The sequence below is a fragment of the Siphateles boraxobius genome, unplaced genomic scaffold (assembly GCF_051911475.1).
Source record: "Siphateles boraxobius isolate OS27281-9 unplaced genomic scaffold, OSU_SipBor_1 16, whole genome shotgun sequence".
Taxonomy (NCBI): domain Eukaryota; kingdom Metazoa; phylum Chordata; class Actinopteri; order Cypriniformes; family Leuciscidae; genus Siphateles; species Siphateles boraxobius.
The window spans coordinates 17,859,019-17,875,540 of NW_027508766.1; the positions used below are offsets into that span (position 1 = coordinate 17,859,019).

At 43.2% G+C, this 16,522-nt stretch overlaps 1 protein-coding gene across 4 annotated transcripts in view; it reads left to right on the forward strand.

Annotated features, from left to right (window-relative positions):
- cntrl (centriolin) overlaps nucleotides 1–16,522 on the forward strand; it is a 70,946-nt gene that overhangs the window by 12,324 nt on the left and 42,100 nt on the right. For all 4 annotated transcript variants that reach the window (XM_077231876.1, XM_077231873.1, XM_077231874.1 and 1 more), the window contains one exon: nucleotides 15,144–15,263. In XM_077231876.1, coding sequence (XP_077087991.1) covers nucleotides 15,144–15,263 — 120 coding nt within the window. The remainder of the gene's footprint in view (nucleotides 1–15,143; nucleotides 15,264–16,522) is intronic.

The window sequence follows — 16,522 nt, forward strand, 5'->3', positions numbered from 1 at the left end:
GGCCAGCCTCGAGAGGCTGGTTCCCTTAGTAGATTATCTCAGCGCATGGTCGTGCCTTCCGAATATATCTGCGTGGGCCCTGCGTACTGTAGAGCTGGGTTACAGGCTGCAGTTCAGCTCCCCTCCCCCGAAGTTCAACGGGGTGGTTTGGACTGTGGTCTGCCCAGAGAAGGTTCGGGTTATGGAACAGGAAGTTCAATCCCTGTTGGTCAAGGAGGCCATAGAACGTGTTCCTCTGCCAGACAGGGAGTCCGGGCTCTACAGCCGGTACTTCATAGTTCCCTAGAAGGATGGGGGGTTGCGTCCAATAATAGACCTCAGGCACTTGAATCGTTCAAGATTCAGGTTCAAGATGCTCACAATTCCAGCCATCGTGAGTCAGATCCAGTTCGAGGGCTGGTTCATCACGATAGATCTGAAGGACGCATACTTCCATATATCCATCCTTCCATGTCACAGGAAGTTACTGAGGTTCGCTTTTGGGGGCGAAGCGTACCAATATCGGGTTCTTCCGTGCGGCCTAGCTCTCTCTCCTCGCACGTTTACAAAATGCATGGATGCAGCTCTAGCACCCCTGAGGCTCGAGGGCGTCAGGGTGCTCAACTACATCGACGACTGGCCGATACTAGCCCAGTCGCTAGAGCTGCCGATTCGGCATCGAGATGTCGTCCTCGCCCATATCCAGAGCCTGGGGTTGAGACTCAATACAAAAAAGAGTGTGTTGACGCCCTCCAAGAGGACTATGTTCCTGGGAGTTGTATGGGACTCCACGACGATGCGGGCACAGATGTCTCCTGCGTGCGTGGAGTCAAAAATGGCAATGGTCTCCAGATTGAAGCTAGGCCACAACTTCACTGTGAAGCAGTTTCAGAGACTGCTGGGGCTCATGGCAGCAGCGTCCAACTTGGGTCCTCCATATGGAGGAAACCTTGGTTCCTGTCCCAGGGACCGGTGCTGGTAGCATCATGTTGCCGGAAAAACGTTTCAACAGATGCCTCCCTCACTGGTTGGGGCGCGGTCATGGATGGCCGCTTTTCGAGAGGCCTGTGGGAGACCCGGCATTCTTCCTGGCACATCAACTGCCTGGAAATGCTGGCGGTCTACAAAGCTCTGAGGAGTTTTTTTTCAGTTCTGGAGTTCCTCCAAGATCGTTTCTCCGCCGGACTTACCCCGTTTACACTTAAGGTGTATGTGGCTGCCATTGCGGTTTTCCACTCGCCTATAGGTGCTGGGCCTTTGGGAAAGCACCATATGGTTGTACATTTCCTCCGTGGGGCTCGGAGGATGAGGCCTGCGGCTCACTCCAGAGTCCGAACTTGGGACCTGGCGGTGGTTCTTGAAGGGTTGGCTGAGGCCCCCATTGAACCACTGGAGTCGGCTGAGGCAAAGAACCTGACCTTCAAGGTGGCTTTTCTCTTTGCCAACACCTCTCTGAGGAGAGTGGGGGATCTCCAGGCCTTGGCTATAACGCCAACTTGCCTGGAGTTTGCCCCTGGCGGTGTTAAGGCCATCTTACATCCTAGACCGGGCTATGTGCCCAAGGTGCCGTCTAATGCGGCACAGTCAGTGGTTCTTCAGGCCTTCCATCCTCCACCTCATGGGACGGTGGAAGAGGGGAGACTTCACCTGCTGTGCCCAGTCAGAGCTCTAAGGGTTTACTTGGAGAACTTTTCTCAGTGGAGGAAGTCAGACCAGTTGTCGGTGTGCTATGGTTCACCCAAGAAAGGGCTGCCTGCATCTAAACAGATGTAGAGTATCTGGACCGTGTCAGCGTGACTCATGCAGTCCAACATGTGAAAATGCTTTTAACATTTGACTCCTATCCATAACTCAGGCCTGGTACCACACACACAGCCGGGGGTAAGGCCTCAAAGAGATTGCTATCTCCTCAAAGGAATGCCAGATGCGCAAATAGACATACACAAACATACACACACACATATCCAAGGATTTTTACTAATTTCCTAATTTAGTAGACTTTACTGAGATGTATTTGATATGTTGTTATGTTCGTCCGATTGACCAGGTCCTATGGAGGGATCTGTGAGTGTATAGTAGTTGTAGCGTCTGGACCAATCACACACTCACAGAATCCTGTTACAATAGATAAGGATTTTTAAGACCTCTAAAAGGGAATTCCTGAGAGATGTGACACTCACTTAATTCTCCTGAGGAGGAGAAATAAACCCTGTTAATCTTATATATTATAATATATATATAAAACCACTTGAGAAATGTATAAACATGTATCTAATTTCCTTCGGATGTTGTTTTGGCCTTTGTTTTCTTGTAAACTCCAATGGGTTAATGTTTTAGACTTTGCATACAAATATGTGAATCATATTTGGTCTCTATAAATTCCAATTTTCGTTCCCCATTTGTTAATTTACATTACATTTTGTTAACTTTGTGACACATGGGTATTATAAGAATCTTGAAGATTCTTTCTCTTAAACACCCAATGAAATTACAGATTCAAATGTGCTGTCTGAACACAAAGAGTCATAAAATCTCCCTCCAAAGGAACGACTTCGGATTGGCTCACATACCCCCAGAGGGTGTGACATCTTCACCCCTTTTAAATGACTGATCAAGATCAGTCTCTCTCCTCCTACTTCTCCTCTCTTCGCATCATGTAACCTCTCTGCGTGATCCCCCTCCGGGGATCTTTCTTTGTTTGTTTAAGTTTTATTTTTCCTTTCTACTTTGTTCATTTCCTCAGACGAGTAAGTGAACTTAGCCTGAATCGTTTCTTTGGTAATTTTACGTCCGAGACCTTTAAACCTTCGTTCGAAAGTGTGCGCTCCGGACCCATCCGCAGGCTGGGACTCTTCCACGGAACACATCCACATGCCTTCGAAGCAGCCACACAACGAGCAAGTGCAAGTATATATATATATTCGTATCGGGCTTTAAGAGCATTAAGATGTGTTTCCCCGTGTTGTCTCTCAAAGGTTTTAAGGCCTGTAATTTGCCACTGATCCTTCCAGATTCTCTCTCTCTTTCTCATTCTCTCTCTCTCTTTATTGATGCATTCTTTTCCATTGTCGTTGTACTTTGTTGTAAATACATTTATTGTTTGCTGTTCCGACTGGCCAGAGGAATAGCCTCTCCTGAAAGTCTACAAAGTAGGATAATTTTGTGAGGGTTGATTGAGATCGAATGATCAGGTTTTTGCTGGACAAAAAGATGATTCGGTCATAAATTAATCCCCTTAAAGATTATCCCGACAATCGATCTATGATAGACATAATTGATATATTAAATATTTAATTATAATCCGTTTTGATTAAGTATTGATTTACAATTGAGCTAAATTTTAACCTGTCTGTAAAATATAGTCTACATATGCAATTAATTATAATCCTTTGTGGTTAATTGCCTAAGTACATATATGAATGCAGATGCAGGGAAATATTATCCCTTTTTGGGAGATTTAACATGTATGATTATCTGGGTCAAACCCGTATGAAGGATTATTAATTGAAAAATGACTAATTTTTGAATACATATCCCCAAAGCCTGACCCAGGTTCCCTACACAGACAATCAGCAATTGGGTTGTCCAGGCTATATCCACGGCTTATCAGGTGCGCAATTTGCCTTCACCTATGGCCGTGAGGGCACATTTCACCAGGAGCATGGCCTCCTCGGTGGCCCTCCTTTCTGGCGTCTCGCTTCGAGAGATCTGTGAGGCGGCCGGGTGGGCCACTCCGCACACCTTCATACATTTCTACAGCCTGCAACTCCCCGTGACGCCTGGCGCCAGAGTGCTCGCGTCCTAAAGTGTGCCTGGTCTTCCAGCTTCACACTAGGGCGGGCGTGATCACGGTGTGGCATAGTGGGCATTACGTTCCCCTGTCGTCACGACGACGACGCAGTACGTGTTCCCTCGAAGGGGAACATCTCGGGTTACGACTGTAACCCTTGTTCCCCGAGAAGGGAACGAGACACTGCATCTCGTCGCCACACCTATCACGGTCAGAGCGCTTGCTTCATCGCAAAAGAGCTAATGTGTGTGTGTGTGCTGGGCGTCCCTTTGTATCTTCCGGTTAGGCCGTCATCTACTACGTCATGACGCAGCACTAATCAGGATTGGACAGATTTCATTCATGCTTCAGACGCACTACACTTGGGGGCATTCCCCATAGTGTCGTCACGAAGACGATGCAGTGTCTCGTTCCCTTCTCGGGGAACAAGGGTTACAGTCGTAACCCGAGACATTTTTTCGGTTTATTTAAATTAAAATATTTTACTTTAATTTTATGGTTTTTGTTCCGCAGCCATAGCTGGCAGTCATTTGACCCTTTTTTTAAAGATTTTTTTTACAATTTTTACAGTAAAGATATTTGATCGTAATAATGCAGGAAATACCTATAAAATAACAGTGTGATTTTCAATTTATTTAATTTAGGATGTTTTACTTTAATGTTACAGTTTTTGGGGGAGGCTGCCAGTCATTTAACCGTTTAAACATTTAACTGTTTTGTTACTGTTTAATTACAGATTATATTTGTAATTTTACATACATTTTTATTTAATTTAAAAAATAGAAAAAATACTGTATGAAAAATACAATACATTTTCTGTATAAAAAATGTGAATTACTGGAATTTGTCATTGTCACAATACCTAAAATAACAGCTGAATTTTTATTTTATAGATATTAGTTGTAATTTTACAGTGTTTTGAGTACAATTTAAAATTAAAGAAAATGATCGTCAAAAAATCAGTTATTTTCTGTGAAATTAGGATATTTTTTTACAGTGTACACTACATGACTTTTTCAGATTTTTGCAGACAAGTTGCCAAAAGTCTCCACCAGTCTACAGATTTTGGTCAAGTGGAGATGATTGATTTTACAGAAAAGTGTATGGTGGGCACAGACACTGATTTTTTTTTTTATTATGTTTGATATTTTAGCTGATTTTATAATTCTTATTGTAGTATATGATGCGTTGCTACTTAAACCGAAGCTGTCGTTTATCTACCGGTGTTGCAATAAAATACAAATACAAAAACAATACAAAAGTAAATTAAAAGAACATGCATAACAAATTACCCTCCCTCAATATTTGACTCCTCAGCATAGATAAAACAACTGACTATGCCATCTCTCGCTGTAATCTGTAAAGTCCATACTGGCCTCGTCTACCAATCGTCTACCTGGTAGTGTATGATGCCCAGTTTTTCTCTGTAACCATTTGCAAAGTCTGCAAGTGTTTGATGCCTAATGTTTTAAAATATTTTCAGATTTTAAAATAAGTGTAGCGTATTGCAGCCTTAAGTCATCATTTACTCACCCTGGTGATACCACCCGTATGCCCTTCTTTCTTATTGGGTCACAAAAAGAAAAAATTCCCAAAAAGAACAAAAGTCCCACTTGCGCTCGTACATATATAATGGCAGTGATTAGCAACCAGCATCAAGCTTTAAAAAAAGCTGCACAAGTATCACAGAAAGATCACATGCTGTATATTCCAGGTGTTCTGGGTATATGACATGGTTTGGTAAAAAAAAATAAAAAAATGTCATGTATTATTTAACTAAAATCCTTAGATTGACCGTTTTGTCTTCTCTGCACAAATGGGCATTCATTAGAGTCTATTAGCAGTTCACTCCGTCTCCGCTCAGAAAAAGTTGTGAGATATCAAGATTAATAAAAACATGACACAAAATACAATCCATGTTCTTTTTTTTTTGTAAGTTATCACGTTCACATCTGCCACCAGTCATTCTGACTGTCATCTGACAACCGGAATTCAAATCTGGAGATGTTCATCTCAGTGAAGAAAGTATACTGATACTTTTTTGGGGGATTTATTGGAATTGTATTTTATATCGCTTTTTCTGGGCGACTAATAGTCTTGAACTCAAAGTCGTGCAGAGTAGACCAACGGCCAAGATCAGGATTTTAATTAAACAATGCATTCAATTTCGTCACTTGGAATATAAAGGACATTTCGCTTGGGATCATTCTGTGATACTTTTGCATCTTGATGCTGGTCACTTTTCACTGCCATTATATGGACGAGCACGAGCAGGACATTTAAAAAAAAAATCCTTTTGAAGAAGGGCATACGCCATTAGAACAACTCCACGATAAGTAAATGGTGAATACATTTTAATTTTTGGGTGAACTACCCTTTTAAGGCAAGACACTACATACAACCCACTTGCTCAATCTCTAAAACATCATCACTTATTACAGAATTGTTTTTTTTTCTTCTTGAATACTGTTTCAATCTGAAATGTCACATAATGGGAGGAAAATGGGTTTTAAATTTTTCATTTTGACTTTTATCTATAAAATACTTTTATCTACTTTCATATTATTTTTCAAATCTTTGCGCTTGCACACTCAAATTGCAGTCACAGTGAGCACACTAGTACACATTATTTTTTCAAAATTTACATTAATTTTCCGGTCTATTTCTAGACAATTTCCTGTTTAACTCTCTCTTCTTACTCCACGCTTTTGTCACCTACTCCAAAGGTACTTTGTGAATGGTAGCCTACTAAAAAGTGTTTTTGAGTGTGTTGCATCATTTCTCATCACTTTAATTGAAGATGTTCTTGGAGAGCCTGCATTTGGAAAAACAAAATCTGTTTCAACTACTAGAAACAACTACTTCATTGCTTTAATGCACTTGCTCATTGTTTTTTTAGAGTACACAAAATAAAATAAAAAGTGGCATTTATTTATATTGCACGAGCACATTTTTTAAGCAAAATATTTAACAGAAATCGTTTTTGTTATGTTTTAAACGAAAACCAATAGATATTTTTCAAGGTACTGCTTGTAATTGGACACTTTACTTTCAAACGTTAGTGGACCAAATGCATTGCTAATGTGATGATCTACAATTGTGGTTAATCTGCTTAGACGCAGGTAAATTTGAGTAGAATTGACTTCATATACAAGTGCTGGTCATATAATTAGAATATCATCAAAGAGTTGATTTATTTCAATAATTCCATTCAAAAAGTGAAATTTGGATATTATATTCATTCATTACACACAGACTGATATATTTCAAATTTTTATTTCATTTAATTATGATGATTAAAACTGACAACTAATTAAATTCCCAAATTCAGTATCTCCGAAAATTAGACTATTACTTAAAGGCACACGCCGACTTTTTTGGACTTTTAGTTAGATAAGTCCATACATACCTTTTTCATCTCCGTGCGTGCTGTAAAGCTGTTTGACGCACCCACTGCTAGCCTAGCTTAGCACAAAGACTGGATGTAAATGGCTACAGCTAGCATGCTAATCCCAATAAGTGACAAAATAACACAAACATTTTCCTATTTACATGTTGTGATTTGTATAGTCACAGAGTGTACAAATAACAAGGTCATATGAGACACAGACATCTTTTAACCGTATAATTGGGAACTATATTCTCAGAAGGCGAAGCACTGCTACTTGGGCGGAGTGATAACCGCAGCACCTGAGAGACACACCGTTGTTTCTAACGTCAACAAAACCAACGTGACTAAGTTTACCTCTAGCTCCGCTCATTTGTTACTGGGGCGATAGAGTGCGTTGTTGACAACACAATACTAACATTACAGGGGATACATGGAGCCCGGGAACAACTGCAATAGTAGTTACCACCTTATTCATATAATAGTGTCAGTAACGTTACATTAGATCTAGCTAATGGCACTGTTACAGTAGGCTAGTCATCTAAAAACATAACGGAGCACTTACCGCAGCCACAGGTGATCCACTTTGTCCCGTCTGTGCTATCAATGGGATGGCTGTATCCTTCAGCACACGTTTCATGGTCCGTGTGGTAAATTCCATTTTCTCAAATGGAATGGTCCTCAGTGAAATGTACTGAGCAAACACGATGGTCCTTGATGATCTCTTTAGGTGTGTTTGGATCGATATCCAGAGCAAGTAGCCTGACCTGATTCATCAGGTCAGCGTTTTTGATTGGAATTCTTTGAAACATGATGGTTATACCTGTTCTCTCCTGTTTATTGTCGCAGCTCTTTACAATACAGCGAACACCCATTATTGTAAACTAATGGTTTTACTATCTAGTAATTGCTGACTCTATTACTCCAACTCTGAGCGGACTCTCTGCTCCTCAGCACGGTGCGTCTCTCAGGTGCTACGGTTATCACTCCGCCCAAGTAGCAGTGCTTCGCCTTCTGAGAATATAGTTCCCAAAATTTACTCTGTGACTACACAAATCACAACATGAAACCTATTTACATGTTGTAATTTGTATAGTCACAGAGTGTACAAATAACAAGGTCATATGAGACACAGACATCTTTTTACCGTATAAATATTGCGCGCGGAAGCAACTGCGCGACACCTTCAACAGGTGAAAAGCCGGTCCTGTAGACAACTGAGAAAACTGAGAGTTTCATCCACCACAGAAACGGTCTCATGTGGAGCAACCCTAGGGGGAGCACGGGGGATGCTGCGGCAATGAGACCCAGCAGCCTGCGACAAGTGCCCACAGAAACATGACGGCCGAGCGTGAAGCGGGCCAAACATGTCAGAAGACTGGAAATCCGGGCAGGAGCCAAACAGGTCTGCATCAGAACGGAAACCAGGCGCACCCCTAAGAAGACTGTGCATAGAGCTGGGGCCAGAACACTCTTCACTCTCACTCTGTGTTCAACCTCAGGCCGAGAGACTGAATGTGACGAAGGACAATGTCCCTGTGGTGATTCACTAATTCCATGGAGTTGGCCAAAAGGAGCCAATGGTCCAGGTAATTGAGTATGCACGGATGCCCTGGAGCCTCAACGGGGCCAGACAAGCATCCATACACTTTGTAAACGTTCTCGGTGCTAGAGCGAGACCAAAGGGGAGGACCCTGTACTGGTATGCTTTTTCTCCAAAGGCGAACCTGAGGAACCTCCTGTGTCGCTGTACAACCTGAATATGAAAATATGCATCCTTCAGGTCTACTGTCACGAACCAGTCCCCTGCCCGAATCTGAGATATGATAGCTTTTAGCGTCAACATCTTGAATTTCCCTTTGTAAAGAGAGAAATTCAGCCGGCGCAGGTCTAGTATCGGTCGCAGACCTCCGCCCTTTTTCGGGACCAAGAAGTAGCGGCTGAAGAAGCCTCGCTCAACTTCCTTCGGAGTAACCTCTTATATAGCTCCCTTGAGGAGAAGGGACGAAATCTCCCGCTGTAGAACAGAAGCCTCTGAGGTGCTGTTGACTACAGTTGGACAGACCCCGTTGAAGCAAGGGGGGGGGCGACAGAACTGAAGTGTGTAGGCTCTCCTTTGTCTGACCTGTGGGTCAGGAACGATTCGAGGAGGCTGGGGTGAAGGGTTTGTTAGACCGCTTCAGCTCCAAACGCTTATGGGGCCGCTGGCGGGGAAACGGGCGACCGCGGGCTCCCCAGACCGTAGCGGGCGGGGGATGAGCCGAGTCACTTCTCCTAGTGGCAAAATCCGGCCTATGAGAAGAACGTTCTCTGGGTTGAGATGGGGAGGGGTTGGAGGATTCTCTAGCCCTCCTGGGCATAAATTGCCTGAGGGCAGCTGACTGTGATTTTGCGGGCCGAAATTTTTCAACCACAGTGTTGACCACCTCCCCAAACAGACCAGATTGAGACACTGGGGCGTCTAAGAGGTAAACCTTCTCTTTATCACGGATTTCCGTGAGATTGAGCCATAGGTGGCGCTCTGCAGCAATCGCCCCCGCCATAGAACGCCCAATAGCGCGTGCAGTATGCTTGGTGGCCCTTAAGGCCAGATCCGTGGCTTTGCGAAGCTCCTTGACAGCTTCCGGTGTGATCCCCGTTCCCTCATCCATTTCTCTTAAAACATCTGCCTGGTAGGCTTGGAGGATGGCCATAGTTACCGACTAAACTTCTGAAAGAGATGCTTCCAGAAGTCATAGATCCTCTTCTTAACATCATTAATTCGTCTTTGTCTCTAGGATACGTACCAAAAACCTTTAAGCTGGCTATGATTAAACCGCTTGTTAAAAAAACGCAACTTGATCCTACAGAATTAGTCAATTACAGGCCGATCTCAAATCTACCTTTTCTGTCAAAGATACTAGAAAAGGCAGTATCCTCACAACTGTGTTCCTTTCTTGAAAGAAATGGTATCTGCGAGGATTTCCAGTCAGGATTTAGACCGCACCATAGCACTGAGACAGCTCTCATTATAGTCACAAATAATTTGCTCTTATCATCCGATCGTGGTTGTATCTCTCTATTAGTGTTACTTGATCTTAGTGCTGCATTTGACACCATTGACCACAACATTCTCTTAAATAGACTAGAAAACTATGTTGGCATTAGTGGAATTGCATTAGCATGGTTTAAATCATATTTATCTGACCGCTATCAGTTTGTAGCAGTAAAGGAAGAGATGTCTTATCGATCACAAGTTCAGTATGGCGTACCACAAGACTCAGTACTAGGACCGCTGCTGTTCACTCACCAGAACCAGGAAGTATGACCATATTAGCCCGGTTCTGTCAACACTGCATTGGCTCCCTGTTAAACATCGTATAAATTTTAAAATATTGCTGATTACTCACAAAGCACTAAATGGTTTAGCTCCCCAGTACTTGAGCGAGCTCTTAACGCATTATAGTCCTTCACGTCTATTGCGATCTCAAAGTTCTGGCCAGTTGATAATACCTAGAATATCTAAATCGACTGCTGGCGGTAGATCCTTTTCCTATTTAGCACCAAAACTTTGGAACAATCTTCCTAACATTGTCCGGGAAGCAGACACAGTCTGTCAGTTCAAAGCTAGACTAAAAACACATCTCTTTGACCTAGCATTCACATAACACTCTATAGACTTCTATAATTCAGAACTGGGAACACTTCCCTTAAATCCTGATGTACTCGTTACATCATAAGAAGAATGGCATCTACGCTAATTTTAGTGTCTTTGTTTATCCCGAGGTTTTACCGCAGCCTGGCTAGCGGCCCCTAATTTAATAACAAATGATCATTTAGACGGAAGTGAATCAATCAAAACTAACTTTAGCTGGAAAAAACATTTTTCAAGAAAGACTATAAAACCAAACCAATCTCTGTTACCTTAAATTATATGTTTATCTCTTTAAAGCTGCTTTGAAACAATCTACATTGTTAAAAGCGCTTTATAAATGAGGATGACTTGACTTGACTTGATAGTGTGTAGGGCCATGCCTGCCTGACCAGCTGCCATGTAGGACTTTCCGATAAGGGCGAAATAGTCCTGCTCGGTTTAGAGGGAAGGAGGGGGCGAGATATCCACGATGGAGCAGACAAGCAGACAGCTAGGGTGTCCTCGACCGCTGGAATAGCGGAATAGCCCTGCTCCACAGAACCAACGAGGTTGGTGAAGTCAGCGGTTGCCGCGTTCGTTAGGCGCGCGGAGAAAGGCTGCTTCCAGGATCTGGAGGTCTCGTGATGCAGATCGGTGAAAAAGGGCAGCTCTCTCCGCTCAGGCCTAGAATTAGGGCCACTTAAAAATCTTTCGTCAAGTTTAGATGATTGTGACTCGCGGGGCTCATCTGGCCAGTCGATGGTCGATGGAAAGCTTTTCAGTAGCGCGCGAAAGGACGTCGATAAGCTCCGTGTAGGCCGCAGTAGGCCGCGCCTCCTGGCCTCTAGGCGAGAGAGCGTCAGAAGCCGACTTGCGTGCTCTCGGGCTGGGGCATAAATTATCATGAGAAAACTCGACTTGCCTAACACCGCGTACGTGCTCGGGAGAGGGAGGGAGAGAAAGGGAGGGCCTGGCCCGTCTGTTTGTACTATATATCCTCGAGCTCTACATCTGAGGCCCAAGTTTCGGATTCCAACGAGGCCTCGGCAGCCTCGGGAGCGCAACGGGGGGGAACGAATGACTCCTTCTCAAAAACCGCGAGCCGAGAGCGGAGGGTTTTGAGAAGGAGGTTGTCACAGAATTTACATTTAGCATAAAACAGCCTTGCGCGCATGCGAAAAACCCAAACACTTGACACCCTTACTGTGCGTGTCGTCGTTCGCAATAAAGTTAACACATGGCGGGGCGCAACAACGAAACTCCATGGCACTTCACCGCAAGGAGAACAGAGTTCCACTAATCGCAGTCGCTGAAGTGCAGATGAAGAAAGCAGATGAAGAAGCTGGGGATAATCCGAATATACGGGCTCAGAAAAAACGAAATCAAAGGACTAAGATGGCCAATTCGTGAAGGCAGAGAAATCTGAGGAGCATATGGCGCGCGCTAATATAATATGATGACGCAGGAGCGTCAGGGCGGCGCCCGCGCCATCAGCCAATGTATTGGCGTGATTCTATAAGGGCTTCAGACAATCGGCACACCCGGAGGGCGTTCCCACTGCGTCTTAAGGTACGCAGCGTTGAGTGAACCTATGAGAACAACGGTGCGCCTCTCAGGTGCTGCGGTTATCACTCCGCCCAAGTAGCAGTGCTTCGCCTTCTGAGAATATAGTTCCTAGTATTTATACGGTTAAAAGATGTCTGTGTCTCATATGACCTTGTTATTTGTACACTCTGTGACTATACAAATCACAACATGTAAATAGGAAAATGTTTGCGTTATTTTGTCACTTATTGGGATTATAATGCTAGCTGTAGCCATTTACATCCAGTCTTTGTGCTAAGCTAGGCTAGTGGTGGGTGCGTCAAACAGAGTTACAGCACGCACGGAGATGAAAAAAGTATGTATGGACTTATCTAACTCTGGGGGATATGGTGAATAAGCTAAAGTCCAAAAAAGTCGGCGTGTTCCTTTAAGGCCAATACAAAAAAAGGATTTTTAGAAATGTTGGCCAACTGAAAAGTATGAGCATGTACAGCACCCAATACTTAGTTGGGGACCCTTTTGCCTGAATTACTGCAGCAATGCGGCGTGGCATGGAGTCGATCAGTCTGTGGCACTGCTCAGGTGTTATGAGAGCCTGATAGTGGCCTTCAGCTATCGCATCTTCCTCTTCACAATACCCTATAGATTTTCTATAGGGTTAAGGTCTAAGTTCAGGCGAGTTGCTGGCCAATTAAGAACAGGGATACAACGTGCAACAAGTAACGTGGATTCTGTGCCTCTCCTCTCTTCCTCAAGACTCTGGGACATTTCTAAAGGAAATGCAAAATTTATTTCCATCAGAGAACATAACTTTGGACCACTCAGCAGTAGTCCAGTCCTTTTTATCTTTGGCCCAGGCGAGACGCTTCTTTGTGAATCTCCCCCACATTTTTAATGGGTTTTGTTTCACAATCCTCTCCAGGGTGCGGTTATCCCTATTGCTTGAACACTTTTTTGTACCACATATTTTCCTTCCCTTCGCCTCTCTATTTATGTGCTTGGACACAGAGCTCTGTAAACAGCCAGACTCTTTAGCAATGACCTTTTGTGTCTTGCCCTCCTTGTGCAAGATTTCAGTCGTCATCTTTTGGACAGCTGTCAAGTCAGCAGTCTCCCCATGATTGTGTAGCCTACAGAACTAGACTAAGAGACCATTTAAAGGCCTTTGCAGGTGTTTTGAGTTAATTAGCTGATTAGAATGTGGCACCAGGTGTCTTCAATATTGAACCTTTTCTCAATATTCTAATTTTCTGAGATACTGATTTTGGGGTTTTCATAAGTTGTCAGTTATAATCATCAAAATTAAAAGGAATGAACACTTGTAATTAGGGGTGGAATGGTACACAGAAGTCACGGTTCGGTTCATACCTCATAGGAGTTCGGTTCCTACCTCATAAAGGCATAGAACCAGTTTATTTGTATTGCACTGACAATAGTTTTATATAATTTAATTAGTTTATTAATTAAATTAATAAAAAGACAAAGACCTTGCGATATGTTTGGTATGTTTGAATGAATTTAAAATTAATTTGCCATATTTCAGATCAATATATTTGTTTTTCTTAATTTTAAATTCTGAATTATATTCTTAATTCTTAATTCTCATCTGAATTATAAATAATTGATTTCTGTATAAAATAATACTAGGCTACCATTAAAAACCACATTTGATTTTCTTGTTTTAATCAATGTAGAATGTGTAATTTAAGAGTAAAACTGTGTGTGTGTGTATGCATGTGTGTGTGCGTGTGTGCGTGCGTGTGATTTTGGTTGGGTGACCAAATGTTTTTGTTTCCACTGTTCGATCACGCCTGCGTCTCTCTCTCTCTCTCTCTCTCTCTCTCTCTCTCTCTCTCTCTCTCTCTCTCTCTCTCTCAGACACTCACACACACACACACACACACACAAACACATACACAGTTCGATCGCGCCCGCGCCTCACCCTCTCTCGCGCGCGTACACACACAGTTCAGCATTGCAATATTGACATCGCAGTCTGTTCATTATGCTGCGTTCAGACCAAACGCGAATTGAGCGAATTTTATCGCTATTTAGAGTTTTATTTATTTTTATACCGTGTATTCTACGTGTAAATTCGTGCACCGAACCGTGACGCCTGTACCGATTCGGTTCAATACAAATACATGTACCGTTCCACCCCTGCTTGAAATATATCAGTCTGTGTGTAATGAATGAATATAATATCCAAAATTCACTTTTTGAATGGAATTACTGAAATCAACTTTTTGATGATCTGTATCTGCTAGAAGTCTACTTGAGACCAGTGACCACTTGAGGCCAGTTCATTGCAGAACTGGCTCTAATGCTATCCCTTTTAACTTTCCCTTCCCTATTGATTTTATTTATCTTTCACTCTTGTGCTCTTATGTAAACTATCTGTATGTCTTCTACTGTTTCTTCTCTTCATTCCTTCTTCATTCCTTCAATCTCAGCTTCCATCTCATGCTCCTCTGCTGGATTCCCTCTGTCAGGTACTTAAATGTATTTTACCTTATGTGCCCTACCAATTAAGGAATGATGTCAATGTTGTGTTCTCCTGTCCTCTCAGGTTCTCACTTTAAAGAGTGATGTTGATGGTATGGCATTGCAATGTTCTTTAGCATGTTTCTGCATGTGTGCATTCTGTATTAATGGATATCTTCAATTATCATTCATTGCTCTGTGCATTTCCATGAGTGTAACAGTTTTGTAGTACACATATCTTTAAGATATGTGTACTTTCATTCTGAGCTAAAAGGTTTGTAGTGATATGTGGCTGATGACGTATTTTTTCGTTTTGTTTAAATTACCTCTTCTTCATTACTCAGCTGAAGAAGAAAACAGTGGAGTTGACCCAGGCCTGTCAAAAACACTATGAGCTCGAGCAAGAGTTGGCTTTTCACAAAATAGATGTCAAGTTTGAACCTCTTCCATTTTATCCAGACCCTGTAAGTTTTGGTTTTGTTTAGTTTTTATAATGACTTGAGGATATAAGTAGATCATTCATTGTGATTTATTTCGATAAAAAGGGACTAATTATAGTTTTTGAAATTGATAAATGTACACTACCGTTCAAAAGTTTGGGATTGAGTTTTTGAAAGAAGTCTATACTACATTTATCCATCCATCCATTCCTCTCCACTTGTCTGGGACTGAGTTGTAGTGGCAGCAGGCTAAGCAGGCTGCCCATACGTCCTTTTCCGCAATACCTCCACCGCAAGGTGTCCAGGAGGCATCCTGACTAGATACTCGAACCTCCTCAACTGGCTCCATTCAACGCGGAGGAGCAGCGGCTCTTCTTCACACCCTGTCTCTCAGGGTCAGCCCAGACACTCTGCAGAGAAAAATCGTTTTGGCCACAACTGCAATCTGTATCTGTGAGCTCATTCTTTCTGTCTCTAGCCAAAGCTCATGACCATAGGTGAGGGTTGGAACATAGATTGACTGATAAATCGAGAGCTTTGCTCTCATGCTCAGCTCTCTCTTCACCACGACGGTCCAGTATAATGACCCGATCTCATGCTCTGACCTACATCTCCTACCTCTCACTCGTGAACAAGACCCATTGATTCTTGATGTCCTCCACTTGGGGAAGCAAATCACTCCCTACCCGATGTGGGCAGTCCATTGTTGGCTGAGAATCATGGCCTTGGATTTGGAGGTGATGACCCTCATTCCCACCGCTGCACACTCAGCTGCAAACAGCACAAGGAAGCACTGAAGGTGACAGCCCGATGAGGCCATCAAGACAACATCATCCGCAAAGAGCAGCACCCTAAGCCCCCTAAACTGGACACCCTCTGCCCCCTGCTGCCCCTTGAGAACCTCTTCATGAAAATCACAAACAGGATCGTGACAAGGGACAGCCCTGGCGGAGACCAGCGCTCATTGGGAACATTCTTGACACACTGCAGAGAATGCAAATGCAGCTTTCACAAGGTTGTATAGGGATTGGATGGCATACAATGCCTGGTACCCCATGCTCTCAAAGTGCACTCCCACAATACAGAAAAAAAGGGAACCACCACACCCAATCGCCAGTCACTGTCCTGGATTCCCATGAGATATTGAACAGGCGTGTCAGCCAAGACAGCCCGAATTCATCCAGGGCCTTCAGTATCTCAGGATCCAGGCCCATGCTTTCCCTGCCTAAGCCGCTTGATGGTTTGCCAGAACCTCTTTGTAGTCGACCAAAAGTTCTTCTCCA